Source organism: Pangasianodon hypophthalmus, chromosome 28, assembly GCF_027358585.1.
Source record: "Pangasianodon hypophthalmus isolate fPanHyp1 chromosome 28, fPanHyp1.pri, whole genome shotgun sequence".
NCBI classification, from domain to species: Eukaryota; Metazoa; Chordata; class Actinopteri; order Siluriformes; family Pangasiidae; genus Pangasianodon; species Pangasianodon hypophthalmus.
In genome coordinates, this window is record NC_069737.1 from 15,171,054 (window position 1) to 15,194,849 (window position 23,796).

The 23,796-nt window shown below is 41.9% G+C and overlaps 1 protein-coding gene across 7 annotated transcripts in view; it reads right to left on the reverse strand.

Moving 5' to 3' along the window:
- fat1a (FAT atypical cadherin 1a) overlaps positions 1-23,796 on the reverse strand; it is an 82,522-nt gene that overhangs the window by 57,806 nt on the left and 920 nt on the right. For 6 of the 7 annotated variants that reach the window (XM_053230869.1, XM_053230871.1, XM_026947635.3 and 3 more), the window contains exons 1-3: positions 23,383-23,537; positions 17,559-20,848; positions 2,289-2,603 (exon numbers count right to left, since the gene is read on the reverse strand). In XM_053230869.1, the coding sequence (XP_053086844.1) occupies positions 2,289-2,603; positions 17,559-20,820 (3,577 nt within the window). In that variant the 5' untranslated portion in view covers positions 20,821-20,848; positions 23,383-23,537. Of the gene's footprint in view, positions 1-2,288; positions 2,604-17,558; positions 20,849-23,382; positions 23,538-23,796 lie in introns of those variants that run through there. The other variant, XM_053230870.1, reaches the window with a different exon arrangement.

Genomic DNA, 23,796 nt, shown 5'->3' on the forward strand with positions numbered 1-23,796 from the left:
AGCGTGTGTGTGAGAGAGAGAGAGAGAGAGAGAGAGAGAGAGAGTGAGAGAGTGAGTGACTGAGAAAGAGAGAGAGTGCTAAATGGAGGTTTTTTAAAAAAACAAGACTTTAAAAGGAAACTAGCGAGGTCAGGGTCTGCATGCTAGCTCCACATCCTCTCACTAAAAGGCTTGAAATCCCAGAATGCACAAATGATGTAGGCACAAATTACCCACAATGCACCACGAAGCTCAAACACAACGCCTGGTATGTGGTTACACCTAACACTGGACTGATGATGGTGAGACATTTGTGTTATATGGCCTATGTAGTGAAAAGACTGTGTGGTTTGGGACACATCCGTAGTGGATTTACAGAGCTGACATGACCTATGTAGTGAGTAAGTTCTGATTTGGGACAAAGCCATAGTTTACTGATGATGGTGAGATATTTACATTAAAGTTTATAATGTCGTGAATAGGTTGTGGTTTGGGACACAGCCCCAGCATAGTGACGACAGTGAGACGTTTACAATGGTCTTTATGTAGCCCATACAATGATTATGTTGTGTGGTTTGGGACGCGTCCATAACAGACTTTTGATGTTGAGACGTTTGTGGTGGATTAATGTGGCTGATATAGAGACTGGGTTATTGGATTTGGGACACAGCCACAGTAGACTGATGATATCAGGATGCTTACAGTGGACTTAATGCAACTTATATAGTAGTTTAAGATTTGGGACAAAACCACAGTGTACTAACGGTGGTGAGATTTATAATGGTGCTTATGTTGACCATTGTAATGTATAGGTTGTGATTTGGGACACAGCCACAGTAGTAGCAGTGAGATGTTTACAGTTATCTCTCTCTCTCTCTCTCTCTCTTCCTGTCTCTCTCTCTCTGGCTAGTGTGGGTTGTGTAAAAGTGCTCAAATAGAAACTGGCTCGCTCTGAACTGATGTGAGATCAGATTGTGCCAGACGAGAGCGAGGCGTGCCGGAGAGCAAAACACACACACACACACACACACACACACACACATACACACACACACACGCTCATGAAAACGCACCACAACCCCACATTTAGGAATACACGTAAATGAGATATTCGGTGCAGCTAATAATTATTGGACGCGCTAAATTAAAGGCTGCTGCGCCCAAAATGCTAACGTTGCTAATATAAATAAAGGTAATTAGACTAACCAATAGGCCTGAATAGGCTGTTAAAAGGCACACACAGTTCTTTTCAGTGATAATATATCACAACGTTTCAAATCATGACAATTTTACAGTATGATTATTATTTATTACCTGGATGGCATTTTAACTCGAGTGCGCAAAGGACTGAGCTACGTTTCTGTCCTCTGTGTTTTTAAAACTTTAATGCCTTCACCTTCTCTTCAAAAAGGGAGCCTCAAACACCACTGTCCTTAGGCTTTAACCTCAGGGCCAAACACTACTCCAAAATGCTGCCTACATAGGCACCCTACCTTCAAGTGGAACAGGGAGGTAGGGATGATTTTTTTCAAGTGAAACAGTATTGTGGCATCGATTATCGCTGTTTATTTTTCAACAGTTCGTTCCTCAATATGGCCGTGTTAGAATTTCTTTATACAAAAACGAAACCTATGTGAATATCAGGTTGCGTAACTGTCGTCATATATTTCATTCAAACAGTCTTGATTTATGTTTTCGTCAGTTTCGTATTAGCTAAACTGGTTATGCTACAATATGATTTCTAACTAGCACAGGATTATCACGTTTGTTTAAAATATATTTTGTTGATTTAAACTGAATTTTTTAACAAATATTCTAAACAACCTCTGACTGTCCAAACAATTACACTTCCTCTTCAATGTAATCTAGCTAACTAGCCTAGGTGTAAACTTACACATAAACAAAAGGCATATTTTCATATTTTTATTTAATAACAATAAAGCTTTTGTGTTTTTTGTGTGATCTGTACTGTAGACGGGTATTTACTTCCCATGCAGTACAGTGTTTAGTGTAAAAGCTCATTTGGATTTAGAGTTGTATTTTAGTCATTTAGTTATTGTTAGTTTTAGTCTAGATTTAGCTGACAAAAGAAACGTAGTTACTCAAACTGAACGTTCGTATGTGAGGGGTAAAAACTTTTACTTCAGTCCAAGCCTCATGTTTTCATTCATTGAGTAAAATGTCATTCCATTTCCTCATATATTTTGAGAAGAAGTGTGAATTATTATTTAGACGTCATTTAGTTTTTGTCAGTGAAAAAGGGTCTACATTTACACGTGATATTGTTAAAGCGTTAGTTTTGCACTCACCGGTCTTGGCGTCGATGCTGAAGAAGCCCTGCGGGTTCCCACTGCTGATCTTGTAGCTCAGTTTGTCACTGGAGCGAGTGTCGGGGTCAAAAGCGTCGATCTGAATGACTGAGACGTCTTTGGGTGAGTTCTCCATGACGGATGGGTAGTACACAGGCTCGGAGGTGTGAGGCGCGTTGTCGTTCACATCCTGCACCTCGATGTAGATCTCTACGAAGGAGGAGAGCGGCACCACGCCGCCGTCGCTGGCGTACACCGTCAACCAGTAGTGCGGCACCGATTCACGGTCCAGCAGCTCCAGCGTGCGGATCACACCTGGGTCAGAGAGAGGGTTAACGGATTAGACGAGGTTTCGTTCATTCAGGTTCTTGAGATAAACAAAATTCCAAATCACACTCGCATAAAGCAAAGATTACAACACAGTTATTCACTCATTCAGTCACACCGCTCACACTTAAACTCATAAACTTTACAACAGATAGATAAATAGATAGATAGATATTTCTTTCTGGGAAATAAATTCAAGTGTGCAAACAATTCAAAGTGCCCTTCTCATTTATCAAAAAAAAATGGAGGTTTAAAATATAAGTGCTGAACATGACAGATAAGTGTTATTGCATCATAAAATATAGGAACCAATCATTTTCCAGTATGCAAATGAAGAGCACATGCAACGCCGGTTTCCCAGGGCTTGAGGTGTTTATAATTCGCATATTTATAGCATTAAGATTTCTTAATAGGCGTGTGTATTTTTTGTGGAACTGCCACAGCTAATTATTTATTATTTAATATAGAAAGAAATTCCAACTTTAAGAGAAGTTTCATGAAAACGACACTCCTCCTCAATCAAATCAAATCAAATCGAAAAAACTCAATGATTTACACATGATTTGCATTTTGCTAAACTGGTCGCCTGAGAGGTTCTCTTACTCGCTCTGGAATAAATTGAAATAAACACACTTCAGATACCAAACACATCCCTTGCTGATTGAGTGTACAGTTTTTTGGCCAAACTACTTAGAAGTCATTCTTAACCGTTTACAAAACTCATAGCAGATCACTAGATCCCCAACACAAACATGAACAGCTCCCCATGAACCCATAAACATCCTGACATCAGCTGGTGGTGACATCAGCCCCAAACCAAATGGTCGTTTTTTTTGTTTTTTTAAGCGTTTTTTACGTTTGATTTGAAAACAAGCACCCACCCCCATCCACGTGTCCTTAGCGTCACCTCTACAGAGCAACATCCTGTGCAAACTCAGTAATATACCGTATAACACTATTATAATAGTAATGGGTGGTTACTATTCACAACACTTTTAAAGAAAAAGAAACGTTCTATCTAGCAAACTATATTTCATTTGTCCTTAAAGGTTAAACGCAGAACCCCGAGTTGCCTTTACAGTAAAGGACAGCTAGAACGTAGGAGAATGCGAGAACTGTCCATCAAAGCCTGAGGAGCCAAGAGTGTACTAGGAATTTACAAGATTTCATCTCTATTGTAATATTTCAGTTCAATTATTGAATACGGCTGGGAAATATCACTATTATTATAATATAATATCAATATCGTGATAAATATTTCTAGCTATTCTACTCTGTTCACCTTCTCAGGCTTCTGTGTTTAGAGATAGAGATCGAAATTAATCAACCTCAAAAATAACAACAACGAAAAAACAAACAGCATTACTCTCAAGTTAAAAAATAACCGAATGCCATCTTCATAATATAAATATTTCTTTTAATGTTGAAATAAATCAGTTTTAGTATTGTTCCGTTTAAAATGGGTCATCATGACTCCGACATAATGTAAGGGTTAAAGATTCACCAGAGCCGTCAGAGGCCATTTGGCTCTCAGCTGTGTCAACAAGGCACCTATTCACAGCAATCCAGGAACGACAAGGGGTGGAGCGAGTGGCCGAGAGTAAACGGCAATCAGAGAGAGAGAGAGAGAGAGAGAGAGAGAGAGAGAGAGAGAGAGAGAGAGAGAGAGAGAGAAGGGAGTGGGGTGAACTTTGAGTCGTTTTTGTTCTCGTCCATTCAAAGTGGCCCGAGAGGACTGCGGTTTCACGTTACCTAAAGCAATCCTAAAAGTTAATTATATCATTGTTATCCAGGATAAACGTCCACCTCGCTATCGCTTATAAACTCTCATAAAGCAGTGTGTGTGTGTGCGTGTGTGTGCGTGTTTGTGCTATTGAGCGAAAGGATGCCATAAAGAGGCGCTCCCTGGTCAAAGTGTACGCTGACGATATACTTCCTTTGACACAACGATGTATCAGCAATGCAGAACGCTCTGGATTCGTTTCAGAACCAGAAATTAAACGGATAGCCCTGGCGCTGCTTCTCAAACTGTCCGAGTGTTTCTACCACAAAATCAGCTGCGGTTCAGAGACAAAATACAGCGGGGGTGGTAAGGGGGCAGTAATTTCTGCAACAAGGGCAAAAACATCGTATCATGCTACCGCAAGATATTTTACATATCACACATATCACAATGTATGACTTTGCTAACAATGTGCCAACAAAGTGGTAAGGCCAAATTCAAAAAAATTCAGCTATCATATTACCCAGTTTTATTTCCCAGTTGTGCTTGCAACTGAAATGATTTGCCCAATAATACAATAAGAAGTAATAAATAAATAAAAAAAAAAGTAACCACTAGAAACAGTAACAGTTAAAAGTAACTAATACTATTAAATTAAAGGTAATACTGTGACATAAATAGTAACAGCATTAGAAAAAAGCAATCCTTTTATAAAAAGAAATTCAGTTACCATTATAAAAAAGTACGAAGAAAACAAAATAAACGAAGTGAAATCCTCATGCTAATGCTAACGATGCTTCCGCTGGGCAGCTAGAAACGCAAGATAATTTTTAAAAAATGAGGTAAAAAGTATCTCTTCTACATTTGTTGTTGTTGTTGTTGCTGTTTATATTCTGCATGATTTGACATTGAATAGTAAAATATATTCTCGAAACCAGGGGCTGGTTTTACACCTGGATGTAAGTCGGGGTTAAAATGGCGTTGTGCTAACGTATCATGAACCGTCAAATTCTAGAGTAATCTAGTCGTAGACGTTTCAGGTGCCATTTAGCGACAACCTTTTCATCAACCTTCGTTGGTGCAACTGACCTCAAAGGTACAGCTGGTATTATTGTTACGTCTTGCATTTCAAACCTCTGATTACATAATGGTTTGGATTTTAGACCAATAGGAATGCAGGATGGTTCATTTTTAAAAGGTGTCCTAGAACTGAAAGCTGAGTTTCAGGAGTTCCTTCCTAAGCGCAGCCATGTGGCACAGTTACGCTTTGACCTTTGACCTGGATAACGTAGACGAGGTCTATATCACGGGGCTCCTGCATGTCGCGCATTTGGGAGCAATGACACCGTGTTCTTTGTTTCCGGAACAATCCTGACACTCCCCAGTTCCGTAACTTGATGACCTGCTCCCTGATTTCATTTCGGGAGGGGTGAGAGGAAAAGAAAAAAAAAAGACAGGTTAGCTTGAGGCGATAATTATATTCGAAGCAGGAGGAGGAGAGGAGGAAAAGCTGGCTACAATATGCTCCGTGTTATTGAGTCCTCAGTGTCTGACGCTTCACTGATGGGAATGGCAATGAGCTCAAGAAGCAAGCGTGGGACTCGAGAGAGCACGCTGGAGTGTGTGTGTGGGAGAAAGAGAGGGAAAGAGAGAGTGAGAAGTATCAAAGGAATAAATGAGAAAGCCAGCATGCGATAGGGAAAGGGCAAAGAGGAATGTGCGGCAGAGAAAAAAATCGAGTGTGAGAGGACAAAAACTAGCAGAAGGCAAAGAGAGAGTGAGAAAACGAGTCAGTCTTTGCCAACCGCCGTCCCCATGCATGAGCGCTCAGCTAGATAGCGCACACACACACACACACACACACACACACACACATACCGAGACACACTCTCAAGAGACCTGTCCCTCTGACTCAAAAGAGCCTTGCTTTTAGCCGCCCTCAGCACAGATGACTTCATACGCAGACAAACTGCAAGACTACGTGTGTCTGAGACACAAAAATGTAGGTTGCTGCTACATTACAAAATTCGCTTATTTATTCCTCTACATTTATATCGCTAACTTGCCACTGTTACACAACCCATGTATGCTAATTTTCAGTAGGTAGCAAATTGACAGAATAAAAAATATCAGGTTTTTTTTTTTGTTTCAACAAGGAAATATTTTACAACAAGGAAATCTGTTCAGGCTAGCTTGCTTTCTAGCTAGAGTAACTAGCCAGCTAGCATTCATGTGGCGGTTACTACGTATGCGTGGGAAGTTTCCGACCTCCAAGTAGGAAAAAATGATTTGAATAACCCTCTGTTAATTCCTGCTCGGAAAGTCTGACTTTCTCAAGAGCTCTTTAAGCCCACGGTTCAGTATCCTTGTATGTGACACGCTTTAAGCTCAGTAAGTACACAGGAATGCTAGCATAAATAACTATTCTTTGGAGTTTTAAAGCTATTTGAACGCTTTTTATATACACACAAAAACAAAGCTCGTTTAATGTGAGAGTTGAACCCAAGTTCCCAATAATTTGACATATTTTTTAATTCTTCGGATTATACTCATTATGTTTGGCCAGTGATCAAGTGAATATGCTTTGTTGTGCCTAAAAAGTGTTTTGCTAGCTAGCTAACACCACTTGCTAGCAGTTAAAATCAGTTTAGTAAACAGTACCTGGTAACTATGGCTCTGCTTTGTCCAAAGCACTATACAGTGTTCATTGCTCATGCTAACTGAGAAAGCTTTGTTTTGGCTAGTAAACCCATAGCTAACTAGCCAGCTAATACTTCTAGCTAATATCACAGGTGCGAACAAATAAGGTTTAGCCATAGGGTTTTGATGAAGCTGTTTAGCATTTGTGCTTTTTTAAAATTTGTACTGTCAGCATAGTGGTATCCTGTCCTCCATACACGCTAGCAGTTTTTGTGGTAAAATAAATTTTTTTCTCCAACATTTTCTTGTTAGCAATGTTGGTGCCGCTGCAGGTAGCTTATTATTATGACAAATTCTTCAGCAGAGTAGCATTGCACTTCTGCATGTAGCCATTAAAAGGAAAAAATACATCACTAGCATTTATGGCATCCTATCTTTATAAATAAAACAAGTGCAAGGATATGAACTATAGGCAGCTCATGACATGGGACTTGGAGAATGAGGTGGATGTTTGCTCCTAATCTCCTTAAATCTGCTCATTGTTCTGATGAGACTTTGGCCACTCTTCAGCTTTTGGGATTAATTGTTGCTGAAGATCCCTATTTCTGGAGAAAGCACTGTTTTCTTTCTTTCTTTCGCACCCCCTGCTGAATGTAGAATATACATTTTAATCCCTAAGCTGAAAAAAAAAAAAAAAATCCCAGATGTAAAGCCAGTGACTAAGAAATACAGAACCGCATTATAAAACAAAAAACATTAGGACTGATACGACTGTAGTGTTACATGATTCATTTAGTTTGTTTTTTTTCCCTTGGAGCAGAATCCAGGTTGATTCTGTGCCACTCCTTTTAATGAAAAGCTGTTGAGGAAGTTATGAAATTTGCCCCTAGGGTACAGAAAAGGATGACAGAGAAATCCGACCGGTCTCTCTCTCTTTCTTTATTTTTTTTTCTCTGTCTTCTCTCTCTATGTCACTCTTTTGTCTGTCCATTTTTTCGCCCTGGGGAAAGACTTTTCACAGCCGCCTGAGCTTCTGACTGAACAATGAGAGAAGCCGCTCGCACCGGTTTCGACCCGGCTGACCTCGCAAGTGGGTGTGTGTGTGTGTGTGTGTGTGTGTGCGAGAGAGTGTTTGACAGTAAGTTTTCATGTGTGTGTGTGAGATAAAGAGTCTGTCCACTTTAATTAGTTCCCTGATTGGCGCCTTCGTGGCACTTTCACAATAGCTGAGCTGGCTGTGAACACACACACTCACACAAAGTCACACACCAACCAAAAGTTTCCAAATGGCTGTTCTAGCTTCAGCACGGCTGAAGAAAAGATGTGAACATCCGGGGCCAAGTGTGGACAGGAATGTGGGAATGCAAAGTGGACAAGGGAGATCCTTCGGAAGCTCGATTTTACGCCCCAGCGGGAGACGCAACTCTCGGTTTCTGCTCAGATGTAACATATGGTGCAAGGGCAAAAATGAAATCAAAGCTGTAGAAAGTTCTACTGCAGCATCAGCTGCAGAGAATCACATTGCCTATGCACAAAAAAGCTGGCACTCTTGCTAAATTAGGAAGCCAAAAAAGATTAGCAGGGTTGTCAAAAGGGGATTACGGTATGCAGAATCCTGTTTATCCTCTTGCTCTCGTTTTCATATAGTAAGGAGTTATAGTGAAATCCCAGGCAATATCATCCCTTTTTCTGGCAGGGTACAACGTGTAATAAGCAATGATAACTTTAAGCCTGCAAGGCAACTCCAGTTCCAGCTAAAACCGCTCCTCAAAGTCATCCATCCCCATGTCAGCTAGTCCTCGATGGTAGCTCCAGTCACTATATTTTCATATGAAGCAACAAAGTCAGGGATAAAGTAAAGACACAACAGACAACGGCTCAGAAGTACCACAGATGTGAAGTTAATGCGGATTATGTGTGTTTTCCCCTAGCTTGCATGTTAGAAGTCGGACCTCTGGCTTTGAACTCCCTTGGTTAATTCCCAGCTCATCTTTCCTGCATTCCGGAAGGTTCTCAGGCCTCGGGGTCACAAGGTTGCTACAGACTTTCCCATCATTTTCCTTCTCTCTGTGCACCTCAGTCATTCCCTCCACCACAGGAATAGCTCAAATTCCTCTGCCCGAGCAGAAAGATCATGAAGGGTAACCCAACCCAAGCTTCATCTTGCCGCAGTACCCCTCTCCCTCTATCTCTTAAACTTAAATCATTTCCCTGCCTCCATTCCCAGAGTTTTGCACCGTCTATAAAAAAGTATGCCGTCTCGTTTCATGATTAATGGTGTAAAACATTTAGCAGTATTTGACTTAGCCAGGAAAGGCTTTCTGGAGTATCTGCACAGGCCTCCGAGATTGCACTGCCACTGATTTTGTTTTATACCCACATAAAATCCCTAGGAATGCTTTGAAAAATAGGGCGACTGTCAGCAGCGTGACTTATCAGAGGGAAAAATAGATATGTCTTGCATGCACATACAATAAGAGTTTATAGATAACCGTTATTAGGACGAATGCTCGTGTAGCATAGGGATGTTTCTTCAACCAGATTTGGCTCTGAAAAAAAAACACTCCCATGTGGTACTGCCGAGGTTATCAGCTCTTGAGTGTGGATTGAGGAAATGTTTATCAACTACAGTAGCTGATGACTTTAACAAATATGTGCTTCATACAATCTTATCTTCCTGAACATCCTGCGCAAGTGATTATAGGGCAGAAAACCTCTGGAGTGGAGTCGACCACCCCGTTTCCGCTTCACGCTTGGCTGTGCCTTCTGTATACAGCCGTGGCCGCTAAGTGCTAGCAGTGGCAGCAACAGCTGGCCACATGGGAAAATAACAGAGGGGATGAGGGGAGAGAAACGGAGGACAGGAATAATTTCACTGGCTTAACAAAGCAGAGCAACGCGTCTCGCTCTACATATCTCGTTAATCTCATCATCTGAAAATAAGAGGTTGGGAGGAAGGTAAAAATAACCCTCAACTTCCATTAAGCAAAAAAAAAACAGCTTTAGCAAACCAACAAGCATTAGCGTAGGCCGTAAACTGAGCACTTGTACAGGAAGCTTGGAAAGAAAATTCACACAAAGTCATGAGGATTTGGGAGACTTATTAAAGTTAAACAAGAAAAAAAAAGATGAAAGTATGTCGACCTGAAGCGTAGGAGCAAGAAACAAGTGTGGGTGTAGAAGGAGGAAGTTCTTCAATGAATGAAGGGGAGTGATGCAATTAGAACATGCCTGGTGGGACACTGTCTTTTTATCCCCCCTGCTGTTTCTTCCGCAGACTTTAGCTTGTTACTTCCAGTTGAGAGGTCCTATTGGGACTTGCCCAGACAGAGCTCATTGTCCAAGCACGGCTCATGTTATTGCAGAGGCCTTAGAACTGGCGTGCTAACGAGAGCCAGACCTTTTCAGTATCGACACGACTATTTAAGGGCTAGAATCCAATCCAAGCTCTGGACCCTGTCCTCCGATAACAACCGCTTGTCTTCTGCTATCACAACATTTTTATGAAGCATGAAATAGCTGCCCGGTGACGCTCAGCCCTCGCTACTAGGTATTACCGCTAGTATTAGTGTGATAGTTCATGCTAAAGTGCCTTGTTCTCTGTTCTTGTGGTAAGGGTGATAAGATGGTGGAGTGAGAGAACGTTTTTCAAAGGGGTGCTAGGTTGACATTTTGAAAGCCCTACTGCTTTTTTTCCTTTCGCTCTCTCTTTTCTATTTATAAGCCGGCACTCCTCGGAGTATTTCTGTGAGGAAGGGATCAAAGGCGTTTTTAAATTGTGGCAGGGGTGGAAGGGTGGCTTGCCAATAAAACAAGGGGAATAGGAAAGCCGCTCGGTTCAAAAGCCAGATGTGGAACTGTTGACTCTGCTCCTAATTACATCTTTATACGGCATTACTACAAACGGTACGACTGTGCACTTAGCCGTCGTCTGCAGGCCAGCTGCACCGAATCTCACCCAGCAGTGTTGTGACTGGCCGTGACAAGCCAAATTAAGTCACAGCTAAATAGGGAAGAACATTCTGAACATGCCAAGACATACACGCAAGACAAGCTTCAACACTAACCATCAAAGTGCACTAGAATCAGATAGTAGTGAAATGTTCGAGAAGTGAAATATACACAGCATTTTTCTTCATTTCTGATTGATTTGACATTAAGGCGCTAGCTCTGATTTGATTCGATTGGTCCCCGATCATGCCATGCTGGCGTGCCTGTTAACTTTGACGTGCAGTCACATACGCTTTGCGAAGAGATGAATCACAGTTTTTCTTGTGTTTGGGGAGCTTTCCATGTTTATTTCTGCCATCGCTCCCTTCACGTTCGATTCTCGTTACGATCTGGAGAGCGTGACATCAAAGGGGTGAATAAGCTCTGGCGGCAGGGTGCCATCTGCCATAATGGGGATTTTCATTGCCAAGCACTGAACCGTGGCCTAAAGAGTACAGAGGGATTGTGGGTATCAGTTTAAGAGCTAGTGGGTCCTATTAGTAGAAAATATGCTCGGATAATAAACGGCATCTAAACTCACAGGATTTCTTTTCAGGCACAACAAAACCATTAACTTTATGGTGGGATCTTTTTGGGAAAAACTTTCCATTCCATTTTTCCACACTTTTTTCATTTCTTTTTTTTGAGCTCACAAACTTGGGCACTTGAAATCAATTAGCCCTTGTTAAGGCTCATTAGCATAACCTGAGCGAAGCACCTACGCGGGCACTAAAATAAGCACTCCCAACGTTAGCACCCTGCAATCATCTCCGGCTCCCTTCGCATTCCTGAGCACCGTCGCCTCGGCAACGTGGCCCAAGCATAGACTGTGTGGAGTCGAGGTCATGTGACCCTCCGGGGGGGGGGGGGGGGGGGGGGGGATGGACGAGGAGCAGAGCAAGAGAGAAGAAAACAAGGCAGGAAAGAACGAGAGAGGTAAATTTTGAGACAACTAGTTATGTCCTTCACCTCACTCACTCTTTTACTTCTCTTCACTTTCTTTTACTCTGTACTTGTTCCCTCTCACTTTCTTCTCCCTCTTCTTTCCCATGATCCCTCCTTCCTTCTTCTTTCCCAAGCCATACTAACATGAAAAGGCAAAGCAGCAGGCACATATTTCTGTTATCTGGCATCACCGGCAACTTTTCTCCCTCTAACGGAAAGACCCAACGGAGGGAATCATGAATTTCTTTTTTCACAAATAACAAAAACACACTATAGTGCTTTGTCGCAACATGCCCAGCTATTGGTGGCCCCTTCACAGAGCCAGAGAAAGGGCAGTGCATACATTACCCGCTCTGCAAAAGGGCAGGCCGTGTTAAAACCCACAAACAGAAAGCAGAAGAGACTCGATTAACGACTCGGCCTGACCACGTGCCGTTTCGCTCTTTCTCTTTTGAACAGTGGCTTGTCCCCTTCAGGAGGCTTTTATTTGCTCCCTAAACCTTCCACTTACTTCATTACACAGCAGAGAAGAGAGCAAAACAACAACCCGAAGACTCTCGGACAAATACAAATCAGACCCATTATCAGGTCCGCACGCTTTCGTCAAGCACAGAGGGGCAGGCGGGGGTCAGATGAAACAGAAAAACACATTTAATAGACCGAGAAACGGCGCGACCTCCGGTTCTGAGGGTCGCCTTTTGTTTTTTGTTAATGCAGCAGTAATGAATTGAGAAAATTGACCTTTTTGCATAATTGCGCTTTTAAATGAAGAGTTGCCTGGTGTTGAATGTTTTCTCTCATTATGAAACACAGCGGGTAACCTCATACCTCCAACACCACAATACGAGGAAGCCAAGCTACAATTAGAGCCCTTATGATGAGATTTTAGACATAAATATGGATTTTACATAGAAACACGAAAGGGTTCACAATTTGGAGATTTGCAGATGATTAGCATGAAATTTCGGAACATATAAATGGTTGTAAGCCATTTTCCTATACACCGTCCAAATAGGATATATTTGCTGTTCCTTTAGCACATGCAGACATCCTAACATACTGTACGTAGCTACAATGGACTAATAAGGAATATGTTAAAGCAATTAGCTCCAGATTCCCAAACAACATTAAAGAAATGCAAAAATAACTGTAAAATTCAGGGCACAACACCATCCCGATGATTTTAATTGCCTTTGCTAGATCATCTCCTTCGTCAAAGTTAGTAAAAACAGATTAATTTCCCCCCCAAAAAATTACAAAATCAAAAAATATGATAATGGGACACAATAATCAGAGTAAGAAGTTTTTTTCATGAGATGTCATTCAATTTAACATTTTACAAATTTAAATCAGCTGCTGTTCTAAAAATATTTTTAAAATGTAATTAAAAAAAGTATTGTGATGCTGCAACATTTATGCCAAAGTTTATCACGAATTTGATCTCATACTGTGATATACATCTTAAAGCATACATATTAGCAAATTAGCATTATTATATTATCTAATGTTCCAAGGTGAAGAGAAAACGAGATCTTTTACATAACTAAATTAAACACTATGTCAGGCACCAGCGTGGGCGTATTACTTATTCTGACCACGTATTTAACATGTAACGTGTTCTTTTGCTCAAATCCTGAACAACAGACAAGCTGCTTCATTATTTACTCAGAAAATCAAATTCCATCTATATCCCTTTGAGCCAAATGATATTACAGGGTGTGCAAATTTAGAGCAAAAACTGGGAGAATTGGCTAATTTGCATGATTAGCATGATAAAGAACAGGTGGATGGTGAATGGCAATCTAGGCAAACTCATATGTGAGATGTAGGCAATAAAGGTGAGATTGATCAGATCTGACGTTGTGTCCCTTCAGTGTGAACAGCATCGAGACACATGGCACTCAGGTTTGCTTTGCCTTAGCTCAGTTTGTATTGCAGATTTGCCTTAGCACAGTTTATATTGCAGATTCCAGACACGGCAGTGCGGTTTAGCCATTGGGCTTTTGTAAACCAAGTCTCTCTGCCTCTGCTGTGATTTGCGACATGTGCCTTGGAGTCTTGACTTGTTCCTTTGCCACAAGGACATTTAGACCAGATTCATTGCACTTCTCTGGCAACATCAATCGGGTTTGTGGCGAAACCTCAATCCTGTGTGAGTGTGTGCGGCCTCTATTAACTCACTTACTCAGGAAGCGACATGCACACAAAATCAATTCTTTAACTCACACATGCATTGAGCAGGGCTGAAATTAGCCTGGTTCACATGGAGAGATCTCACTGAGGCTCGACATGTTTGTGCAATCTGGCGACGGTAAACATCACTGCTGGAGACTCGCGAGCACACTCAGGAACTCAGCAAATCTCCAACGCCTACAGCCAGCATCATTTGGGAAGACGAAAATAAAAATAAAAAGAGCCAGACGCAATCTGGGAGTAACAATTTTGGGTTTTGTAGCCTGGCTAAAGTTATCTCAGGTCTACTGGGACAAAATATCAAGCTCTTCCTGATGCAGGAAACCTCGAAAAACGCGCCTGAGCTCCTACGTGGTTTGGAAAAAGGCAAGGTTTTTCTTTCTTTCTTTTTAATTCTAAAATACATGCATGGCCAGACTAAATATAAAAGCCACACATCCCTGAGGGAAGAAAGCAGGAAAGAGCCACAGATGTGAAGCTAGCATTAACAAGACGCTAGGCTAGAGAGGAAATAGGAAACTGTGTGGCGAGTACCTTCCAAGCAAATTCCTCTTCGGCAAGCTCTCCCACCCCCCCCAAAAAATACCCCCACCCTTGGATGGGAGAAGCAAGCATGCAAATAAAGCAGGGAGGCGGAAAAGCCGCAGAGCCCAAAAGGTGCAGTACATTTAACCAATCCCAGATGGGACAAGACCAGAGGAAATCGTGCCATTCTGCTAAAAAAGTGGCCCAGTTTGTTAATGACTGCTTTCATTTTAAGCAACTAATGGTCTGATTCCATCAGATTTTAAAGCTTACATTAACCAAACAGCATTGTGCTGAATGTCAAGTGACTCATGACACCGGCTGGGCAATACGTAAGGAACAAAACACTCTGCACCATGCTGTTACAGTAAAACAATCAATGACAGGGTGGTGTGATGAGTTACACTTACCACCGTGAAGTTGATTATTTTCCCAAAACAACATGTCCTGAAGTGTTTCTATTATACCACAGCAATTTTCCACCATTTTTTGAATCATTAAAGGATGCCACGTCATACTTTCTATCCATTAATAGTTAAATTTTAATGTTGTGGAACATCTGCAAAACAAGCTGGTTACCGTTCTTACTTACATTTAGCAGCATAAAGCATCCTGAAGATGTCAGAAAACGTAGAGTTACAGCTTCAGCTTTTTGACCGATACAAAGTTTTGACACTGGAGACTCATTCCATAAATGTTAAATAAACGTCTCCTTACAGAAAACTTCACCATATCAAGATAATAAGTGCACTGCTAAGGGTGGAAGTGAATGGCTTTCACACTTCATGTAAGTGTGCAACGTCTCTTAAAAGATATTCTTATACTGTACTATATTACGTCATTAGTGTACCATAAACATCCGCTCCTGAATAAGTTAATTCATTAATTATCTACACAAACACAATCAAAATACCAAAGCAGAAGCAGCTCAGACTGATATAATCTCATGCCCACTTGTTGCAACTTCCTTTCCGTTCTTTCTTCCCCACGTCTAATCTGCGTCCCACAGGGAGCTGTTCTTAGCTCATGCATATTTACTTTGCCACCAGCCCTAGATGTGATCCCCAACAATGGACCTTAGTGCAAGACAATTCCATCCCTGCTGGCACTTATAGATTACCGAGGTCATGGAGGGCAGAAGCCCAGGTCAGGTAGGTGGTGACCTGCAACGTTTCGGGTTAAAAGGCGGTGCCAATGAGACTACTCCTCAGGTGTCACGGCTGGCTAAATATATCAAGCTGAGATCTGTTAGTGGGCAGCCTGCTAAGTCCAAGCAATTATTTCGCACCACTTAGCATTTAATGGATGAGGGAACAAAAAGTCACTACACGAGTTAGAGATGGAATATCTGGCAGAAAGATGCTGTCAAGTCAAGCTAAACAATATTTGACTTCATGCTAGGGGTACAAAAGAAAAGGGCTGCCTTATCATCGGGAGATCGGAAGTTTGATTCCTGGGAGCCAAGAGGGCAAATTTAGCCATGCTCTCTGGGTAGGAGGGGCATTACTCTCTCTCCGCTGTCAGTCACAGCACTAGCCAATCGTAGGTGTCTGGGAGCTCATGTATACGAAAGAGGGTGGATAATGCAGGTGTGTTACGCTGCATGTGTTACACCGTCTTCATGTGTCTCGGAAACCATATTGTGACAGAATTTATCACAATATTGATGATGTATTGTCACATTGCCCAGCCCTACTTTAAACGTTCATTTTCCAGCCAAACTTTCAAAAAAAAAAAAGGAAATTACATTGGATCCAGCATTTTCTTTGAGTTTCTTTATTCTTCCCAGTGTGTTGGCGACTCAACCAAAACAAATGATCAATAACCTCTTATTGAACGAGGCAAAACAATCTCCATGATACTGGGCAGGCACAATGACTGGCAGATGGTGCTGTAGGGGAAGAAGCACCAGCGCATCCTGTCATGCTAAATTTACCACTGCAGAAAGTGAGATTTCCCTACAGGGATCCCTAACAGCCACGTCTAATTTACCCTCCTTAATGAAGTGCCCTGCACCACCTTCATCTAAATGAAAGCTTAATACATTTTACAGAGTTTTTCAGAAGAACTTTTTAAAAGGACATTGCACAGTACATGTAGAAAACTCTAATGTTTTATTTATGATAATTTCACAGACCCATTTGTACATTAATTATGTATTCCCGCAGAACACATTTTCGGAAAGAAAAAAAGGCATAAGTGCACATTAAAGGTATAAATGAGAAATTCTGTGCATATTAAAAAAAGTGAGTGAAGCACTACATAGATGTGGTGTGCCAAGTAACCGTTAGAATTCCAGACAGCTTATTTTTAAGCTTTTTTGGCACAGGTGCTCACAGTGACCAGCAGAGTGAGGTATAAATACATTCTTTGTGTGGCATTAATGAGGTCAGGTTTTGACTTTTGCAACAGAAAATTGCTTTGGTTCAAACAGCAACGGATTCCTTTATTGAATATTAATAGGGTAGACCAGTGATCTTAAATAAGCTACTGGCTCAGATACTCAAACCAGATTAAAGCTGCTTACAATACAGAAGGAAAATAAGAAAAGAAGGAAAAATGCAGGAGGTTGAGAGTGGTGGGGGGTGGTGGATTGGCAGCGATGTGGGGGAAGTGCTCAGCAACTAGTTTGGAATGTTTACGACAGGTCTGAAAGACAGCTGCTCCATCTGTTCCTGCCATCAATTCTTCCTCTTTATGCTAGAAAACCAAAAATTGAGACTCAACATAGTCCCAACACCAGCATAGCTGCATATGCACCTGATTTCTGGAATTAAACCCTATTCTTACTTTGCAATACCAACGTTTGCTTGTGTCATGCAAAAGCAATCTCCTTCATGAAATATTTATGAATAACAAACCACTCACAAACATTTCACATCCAGTCTCAGCCTGAGCAGCCATGAGGAAAAAGCAAAACAACTCACCAGTTTCTTCATCGATGGCAAAGATCCCCAGTCCAGATCCATCCCGAATAGAGTAGCGAATCTCCCCGTCTCTTCCTTTGTCCTCGTCCTGAGCCGTTACTTTCATGACCGATGTTCCGATCGGCACGTCCTCTTTGATAAATCCCTTATCCACAAACGACGGGAACCATGGTTGATGTAAATTCTCATTCACGTCCACCACCTCCACCTCAACATGACAGGTCGAGGATAAAGAAATTGGTTTGCCTTTGTCCTTGGCCCTGGCTACAAGATTGTAAACTTGTTTTTTCTCATAATCCAAATTCTGTACGATTCGGACCGCACCACTGAGTTTGTCCACCTCAAATTTCCCATCACCACTGTCGACAAGGCTGTAGCGTACCTGGCTCGAGGTTCCCACATCAGGATCATGGGCTTCCAACCACATAATTACAGTACCAACAGGTAGATCCTCACGGACTTTTACCCGATAATTAGGAGGTATAAATTTTGGAGGATTGTCATTCACATCTTCAAGTGTGATTTTAAGTGACACGGTCGATACCAGCTGAGGTTCAACACTAGCCTGGTCACGGGCTGCTATCCTGAGCACCAACTCAGGCTGAACCTCGCGATCTAACGGCTTTTTGACCCTGACCACTCCAGTCTCCTCATCAATAGCAAACTGATCAGTGTCTGCCAATATAGAATACCTGACAACGCCATTATCTCCCAGGTCTCTATCTTTGGCTTCAAGCTGAATGATTTCAGTCCCTACAGCCGTGTTCTCACTTACTTCCACTGAATATGTGTCTTGTAGAAACTGTGGGCTGTTATCGTTAGCATCCGTTACCTTGACGTCAAGCAGGCGCGATGACGATTTCTGAGGTATTCCAAGGTCGTACACACTAATGTTTAGTGTGTAATGATCAGATGTCTCTCTGTCAAGCGGTGCATACACCTTAAGCCAACCATCATTCATGTCAACTACAAACCGACTTTCTGTGTCACCTCCAGATATGACATAAACCAGTTTCCCATTGAAACCACTGTCAGAGTCGGAAGCGCTCAAATGGACGATCCGAGCCCCAACAGGCAGATCCTCCTTAACCTCAACGACGCTTGGGAATGATTCTGCGAACTGAGGTGTAAAGCGATTGACAGCATGAAGGTCTAAAAAGTTATCATCTGGTTCAACTTGGCTGTGGATTTTACTGCCTTGCAGCAACTTTTCCGCCAACATGGTGGCTACACCGGTGTCGACACACTTGACTTGAACTGGTTTACGTGGAGTAACGACAGTTAAGTTCAAGAACATTGCTGGAGTTTCATGTTCTCCATCGCTGGCTATGATCTGCAAGCTGTACAATGACGTTGTTGCTGCCTCACCCTCACTCAGGGGCTGCTTTAGGGACAACACCCCTGAGTTGGGGTTCAACTCAAAAAGATCCAGGTCATTGCCAGCTTTGATCATGTACCTGACCAGCTGAAGTTCATCAGCATCAATGGCGGATATAGTTGTGATCTGTTCTCCGGTGCCGTGATCTCTGGGCACGGTTACCTGACAATCCACGTTTTCAAACAGAGGTTTGTTGTCATTCAGATTGCTCAGGCTGATTGTGACTTGTGTCTCCACCTCACGTCGAAAGGGTTCACCCCAATCTGATGCACGTACTCGTAAATTATAAATCCTTGGCATCAATTCATAATCAAGTTGCTCTGAGGTACTGATAACACCAGTAAAGTAGTCAATAACAAAAGGCTGGGGATTTATATTAGCAATACTGTATGTGACATAGCCATTCTCTCCACTGTCTAAATCTGTGGCTTTCACTGTTAGAACACTCGTGCCTAAGGGCATGTTTTCATCAACACTGGCCTTGTAAGATGACTGTTGAAACTCCGGGGCGTTATTGTTCACGTCAATCACATCAATAATAACTTTGGTGGCTGCTTTTCTGTCACTAATAATTACCTCTAATTCATAGTGTGGCAAAGAGTCAGCACGGATGGGTCCAGCTGTTGTAATTAAGCCAGTGTCTGAATTGATTGCAAAGGGAATTTTGTCCAATTTATGTTTGAAAGCATACTTCAATTGGGGATATTTTGGCACAGCTGTTACCATTACAACAGGAGTGTGCAGTGGAGCAAATTCACTTATATTGGCCCTGAAAACAGATTGCTCAAATTTAGGGGGACCTACTTTAAACTGTGGGGAAGTGATGTGGATGACTTTAGCTGAGGAAAACTGGGGTGGGCTTCCTTTATCCTTAGCTTGCAAAGTGAGGTTATAACCATATGGCTGACTATCCCAGTCGACTTCCTTCACTGCCTTAATTTTGTATTCCTTACTGCCAGGACTGGTTCTCATAGCTCGAAACTGCTGTAAAGGGTCTCCCGCTACCACGCTAAGAGATGCTATTTCGCCATTGGCTCCTTGGTCATCATCTTCAACAGTCACTACAGCGTAAGTTGGGTCCTTGTCCGTGTCGGAAGGTGCTAGGGTAACAGCGGTGATGACTGGAGCATTCTCATTAGCCTGCTCCACGCGTACAGTCAGTTTAGCCATGCTGCTAAATCCGCTGCTCCCATACAGCTTCATCCCACGATCTACAGCTAATATTTCCAATTCGTACTGCTTTGTCTCCGCATAATCTAGTTTTCCAGTTAGAGTAACCACCCCACTTGTGGGATGGACTGCAAACATGTCCGTCCACTCTCTAAAGCTGTAGTAGTACTCTCCATTCGTACCGATGTCCGCGTCTGTCGCCGTGACCTTGGCAATGCTAGTGCGGATTGCTGTGTTCTCTGGCAAGGACACGGTGTAAGAGGTGGGAGAGAACAGAGGCCGGAGGTCATTGGTATCCAGTACCTGAACCATGACTCGGGCTCTCGCCTCTGCATTTGAGTTCCTTTCTACAGCTTTGACTGTGAGCAAATAGTGGTCTCGGACCTCCCGGTTAAGAATAGCACTGCTGCCTCCTTTGGTCCTTATTCGCAAATAGGTAAAGTCACCTAATTGATACTCCTCAGCTTTGAAAAGGTTCTCGTTGTCACCTGACACAATTTTGTACCGTATTTCCCATGAAGGGTCTGTGTTGTAGATGCCCATTTTGACAGGGCCTTCCAAGTATGTTTTAGCAGCAGAGTTTTCGAATATGGTGGCATTGTAAATAGGATGGGTGAAGTGTGGAACGGACTTTGCATCCAGCCCTTGGTTTCGGGCGCCGCTGCACAGGAGCAGCAGCAGCAGAGCCAGCAGCGAAGTCACCTGGATCTGCATGGTTGCAGAGCACTCTTCACCAAACCACCTGCAGAAAAAGGAAGAGAATATAAGAAAAAGGTGTCCTATACAGCTATTTTACACACTTTTCTAACTGTAACAATAACTAATTAATTATAATGACATCTATAATAACATCTTTGATCATGCTTGATCATGCTTTCCACCACAGACCACCTTGCTATGCTTTACAGATCCTCAGGGTCTCTAGATGCCAGATTGAGAACCGTTGATTGAAACAAGATCTATACCAGGGCTTTCTCAAAATTTTTGCAGCCAGGGATCCCTTCAGCTGTAAAAACCCACAAAACCTCTCAGTACAGATTTTTGTTTTATATGACCATAATCCAATAATTCAAATATTACGTTCCTTATTCCAATGTGTACAATAATATTTTGGCTATTTACTGAAGCGATAAAGTTAATCGACCTCATGGGTATGCGTCCCAGACCCCAATTTGAGAGCCACTGCATCTATACTATACTCGAAGAAAAATCAAATGCAGTTACAGTTAGGAAAGTTAATAAATTCCACCAACAACATTTTATTATTAAGCTAAATTTCCACAGCGATGTCAGCTGTCTTTCAATATTATTGCATGTCACACTGTACAGGATGATTTGAATAAAATTTTAAAACAGGTTGTATAGTAACATGCTCCCCATGTCAGATTACACAATGAAGATCCACTAACTACATACCTGAGATTGAAAAAAAAAATCACGTAATCAATCAGCGTGATTTGGAAATCAGCTTAGAAAACAGGCTCGCATAAACACAAACATTCTTCGAATAAGTCTGAGTTAATAAAGATATTTTTCTGTCATTTGTGTCATTCAAGTTTTGCCATTGCCACTACCATATCTGTAGCTGTTCCCTAAGTTCGGTGTCATCCTGCGCTGTCCTCCTATTGGTGGATTTTAGAATCTTAGAAATTAATCAAAAAATTTCTGACACTGCCAAAACTTTGTCCTCATCCATCTTTGGTTCACAGTGACACTAAATCAACTGCCAGCAACATGAGCTTGTCACATTATTCGTTCTAAGACCATCAATCTCAACTCATGAACAAAGAATTCTTTTACTACAACATACGATTTTTGTCTGCGACAGCAAAATCGTACAGCGTAAAGTCAGCTTTAAGGAATCACTGTGCAATCAGATATGGTTGCTTCGCATTTCTGAAATGAAACAAATCTAAATGGCAAATCGATTCTAGCACAGCAGATATAATCCAAGTCAGGCTGAACGGTCATTCCTCCCTATCTCTTATTTCCAGTCGTGCTAGTCTCAACAGGCGCACAACGGGACCCAGTCGCCAATGATTAACAGCAGCGCTCCCAGGGAGGATGGAAGCGGTTTGTCCTGGATATATACAAATACACACATTCCACTGGTTGTTATGAGATTTGTAATCTTTTAGGCACTGTTTAGCCTGGAACGCATGGAACATTCCCCACAGATACAGATGTTCTACAAAGCAAGTCAACTCGCCTCCACGGATTGGATTATTATTTCATAGAGACGCTTCATTGTGAAGCACGGCATATTGAAACAACAAAGTTGCAATGGAGCAGACAGCAATTCAGTTGGTAGTGGATATTGTGCATATTTCATAAGTCTGTAATTAGTTCAGATATGCCAAGGGTTTAGCTCTGGGCTTCTCAAAATTGTTGCAGTCTGGGATTGCTTTAGCTATAAAATAAATTGGCTTTTTATAGACCCCCCAAGGCACAGATTTATAAACATAATCCAGCTATCCCAAATATTACACTCATTATTTAAATGCGTACACACATATAGTGGCAATTCATTAGAAGCCGAGAGCTTTTTATTCCTGAACTATCCACTCACAGAGCATTAAATCCAAGCTGACATTATTTATAGACTTGATGGTGGTGGGATGTGATTTTCACTCCTGTAAGAAAATTAAAAATAAAATAAAATACAATAAATCACACACCAGATCCCTGGGAGCTTCTGGACCTCACTGAGAACAACTGATTTAGATCAAGTTTAAAGAATAAGGACTTTTCCCCCCACTGGTGCAGAAAGGGAGACTCTACACAGAGCAAAGTTAACATTTACACCTCGTGCACCTTATTCAGACTTTCACCGACTTGGATCAAACATGCACACGAAGGCTTTGAAGCAAGTTTGATTTGTGCAACAAAAAAACCCCGTCTAACAAAAGCGACTTGTTAAATCGCAAAGCCCAGGATCCCATCCCCCTCTCTCTCTCTTTCTCTTTTCCAAGCGCGTTCTCTATTCAAGTCCCGCAGCCAGATGCGTGGATGCGTGTTCAAACAAAGCCCGCAGGAACTTACCTAAACATTTACACATCCACCAGCAAAACATCACGCATTTACAAACATCCCTGCATCTCTCTCTCTCTCTCTCTCTCTCTCTCTCTCTCTTAAATCATCATGCTCAAGTTTCAACCAGTGCCAACTAAGCAGTAATTACAAATCCGACGGGGCAAAAACTTTTACGCATTGAAGTTCTGAACATTAAAAAGCAGCGGATCTGGAAAAGGTCTTTAAAGTTGAATTCTCTCCTACCTGATCCGTCTCTAACGCCCGTCGTTTGGTGGTTTTTCATGGAGTTTATAAGTTCCCAGATTGTACATGGCAGCGAGAAGCTCTCCTTCTCTCACTCTGTTCGCACTAATGCGCTCTCTTTCTCTCTATCCAACGTGCCCATAACCCAGGCATACTACTCTACTCTTCTTTACTCTGTAGCATGCCCAAAAGTAGTACGCCACCTAACGACTGACATACTATCTAGCACAGTAGTATGCGCTTTTTGTATCCCTCCGCCCCTCTGCAGACTCAAAAGACCGGATCTACTTCTCTCTGGCACGAAGATTAAACAAGAAAAAAAAGAAAGAAAATAGTTACCATTAAAAAAGTATGGTGGGAAATATATCCAGAACTCTATAAAAGCGCATTTAAGGAAAAGGAGTGAACGCGCTT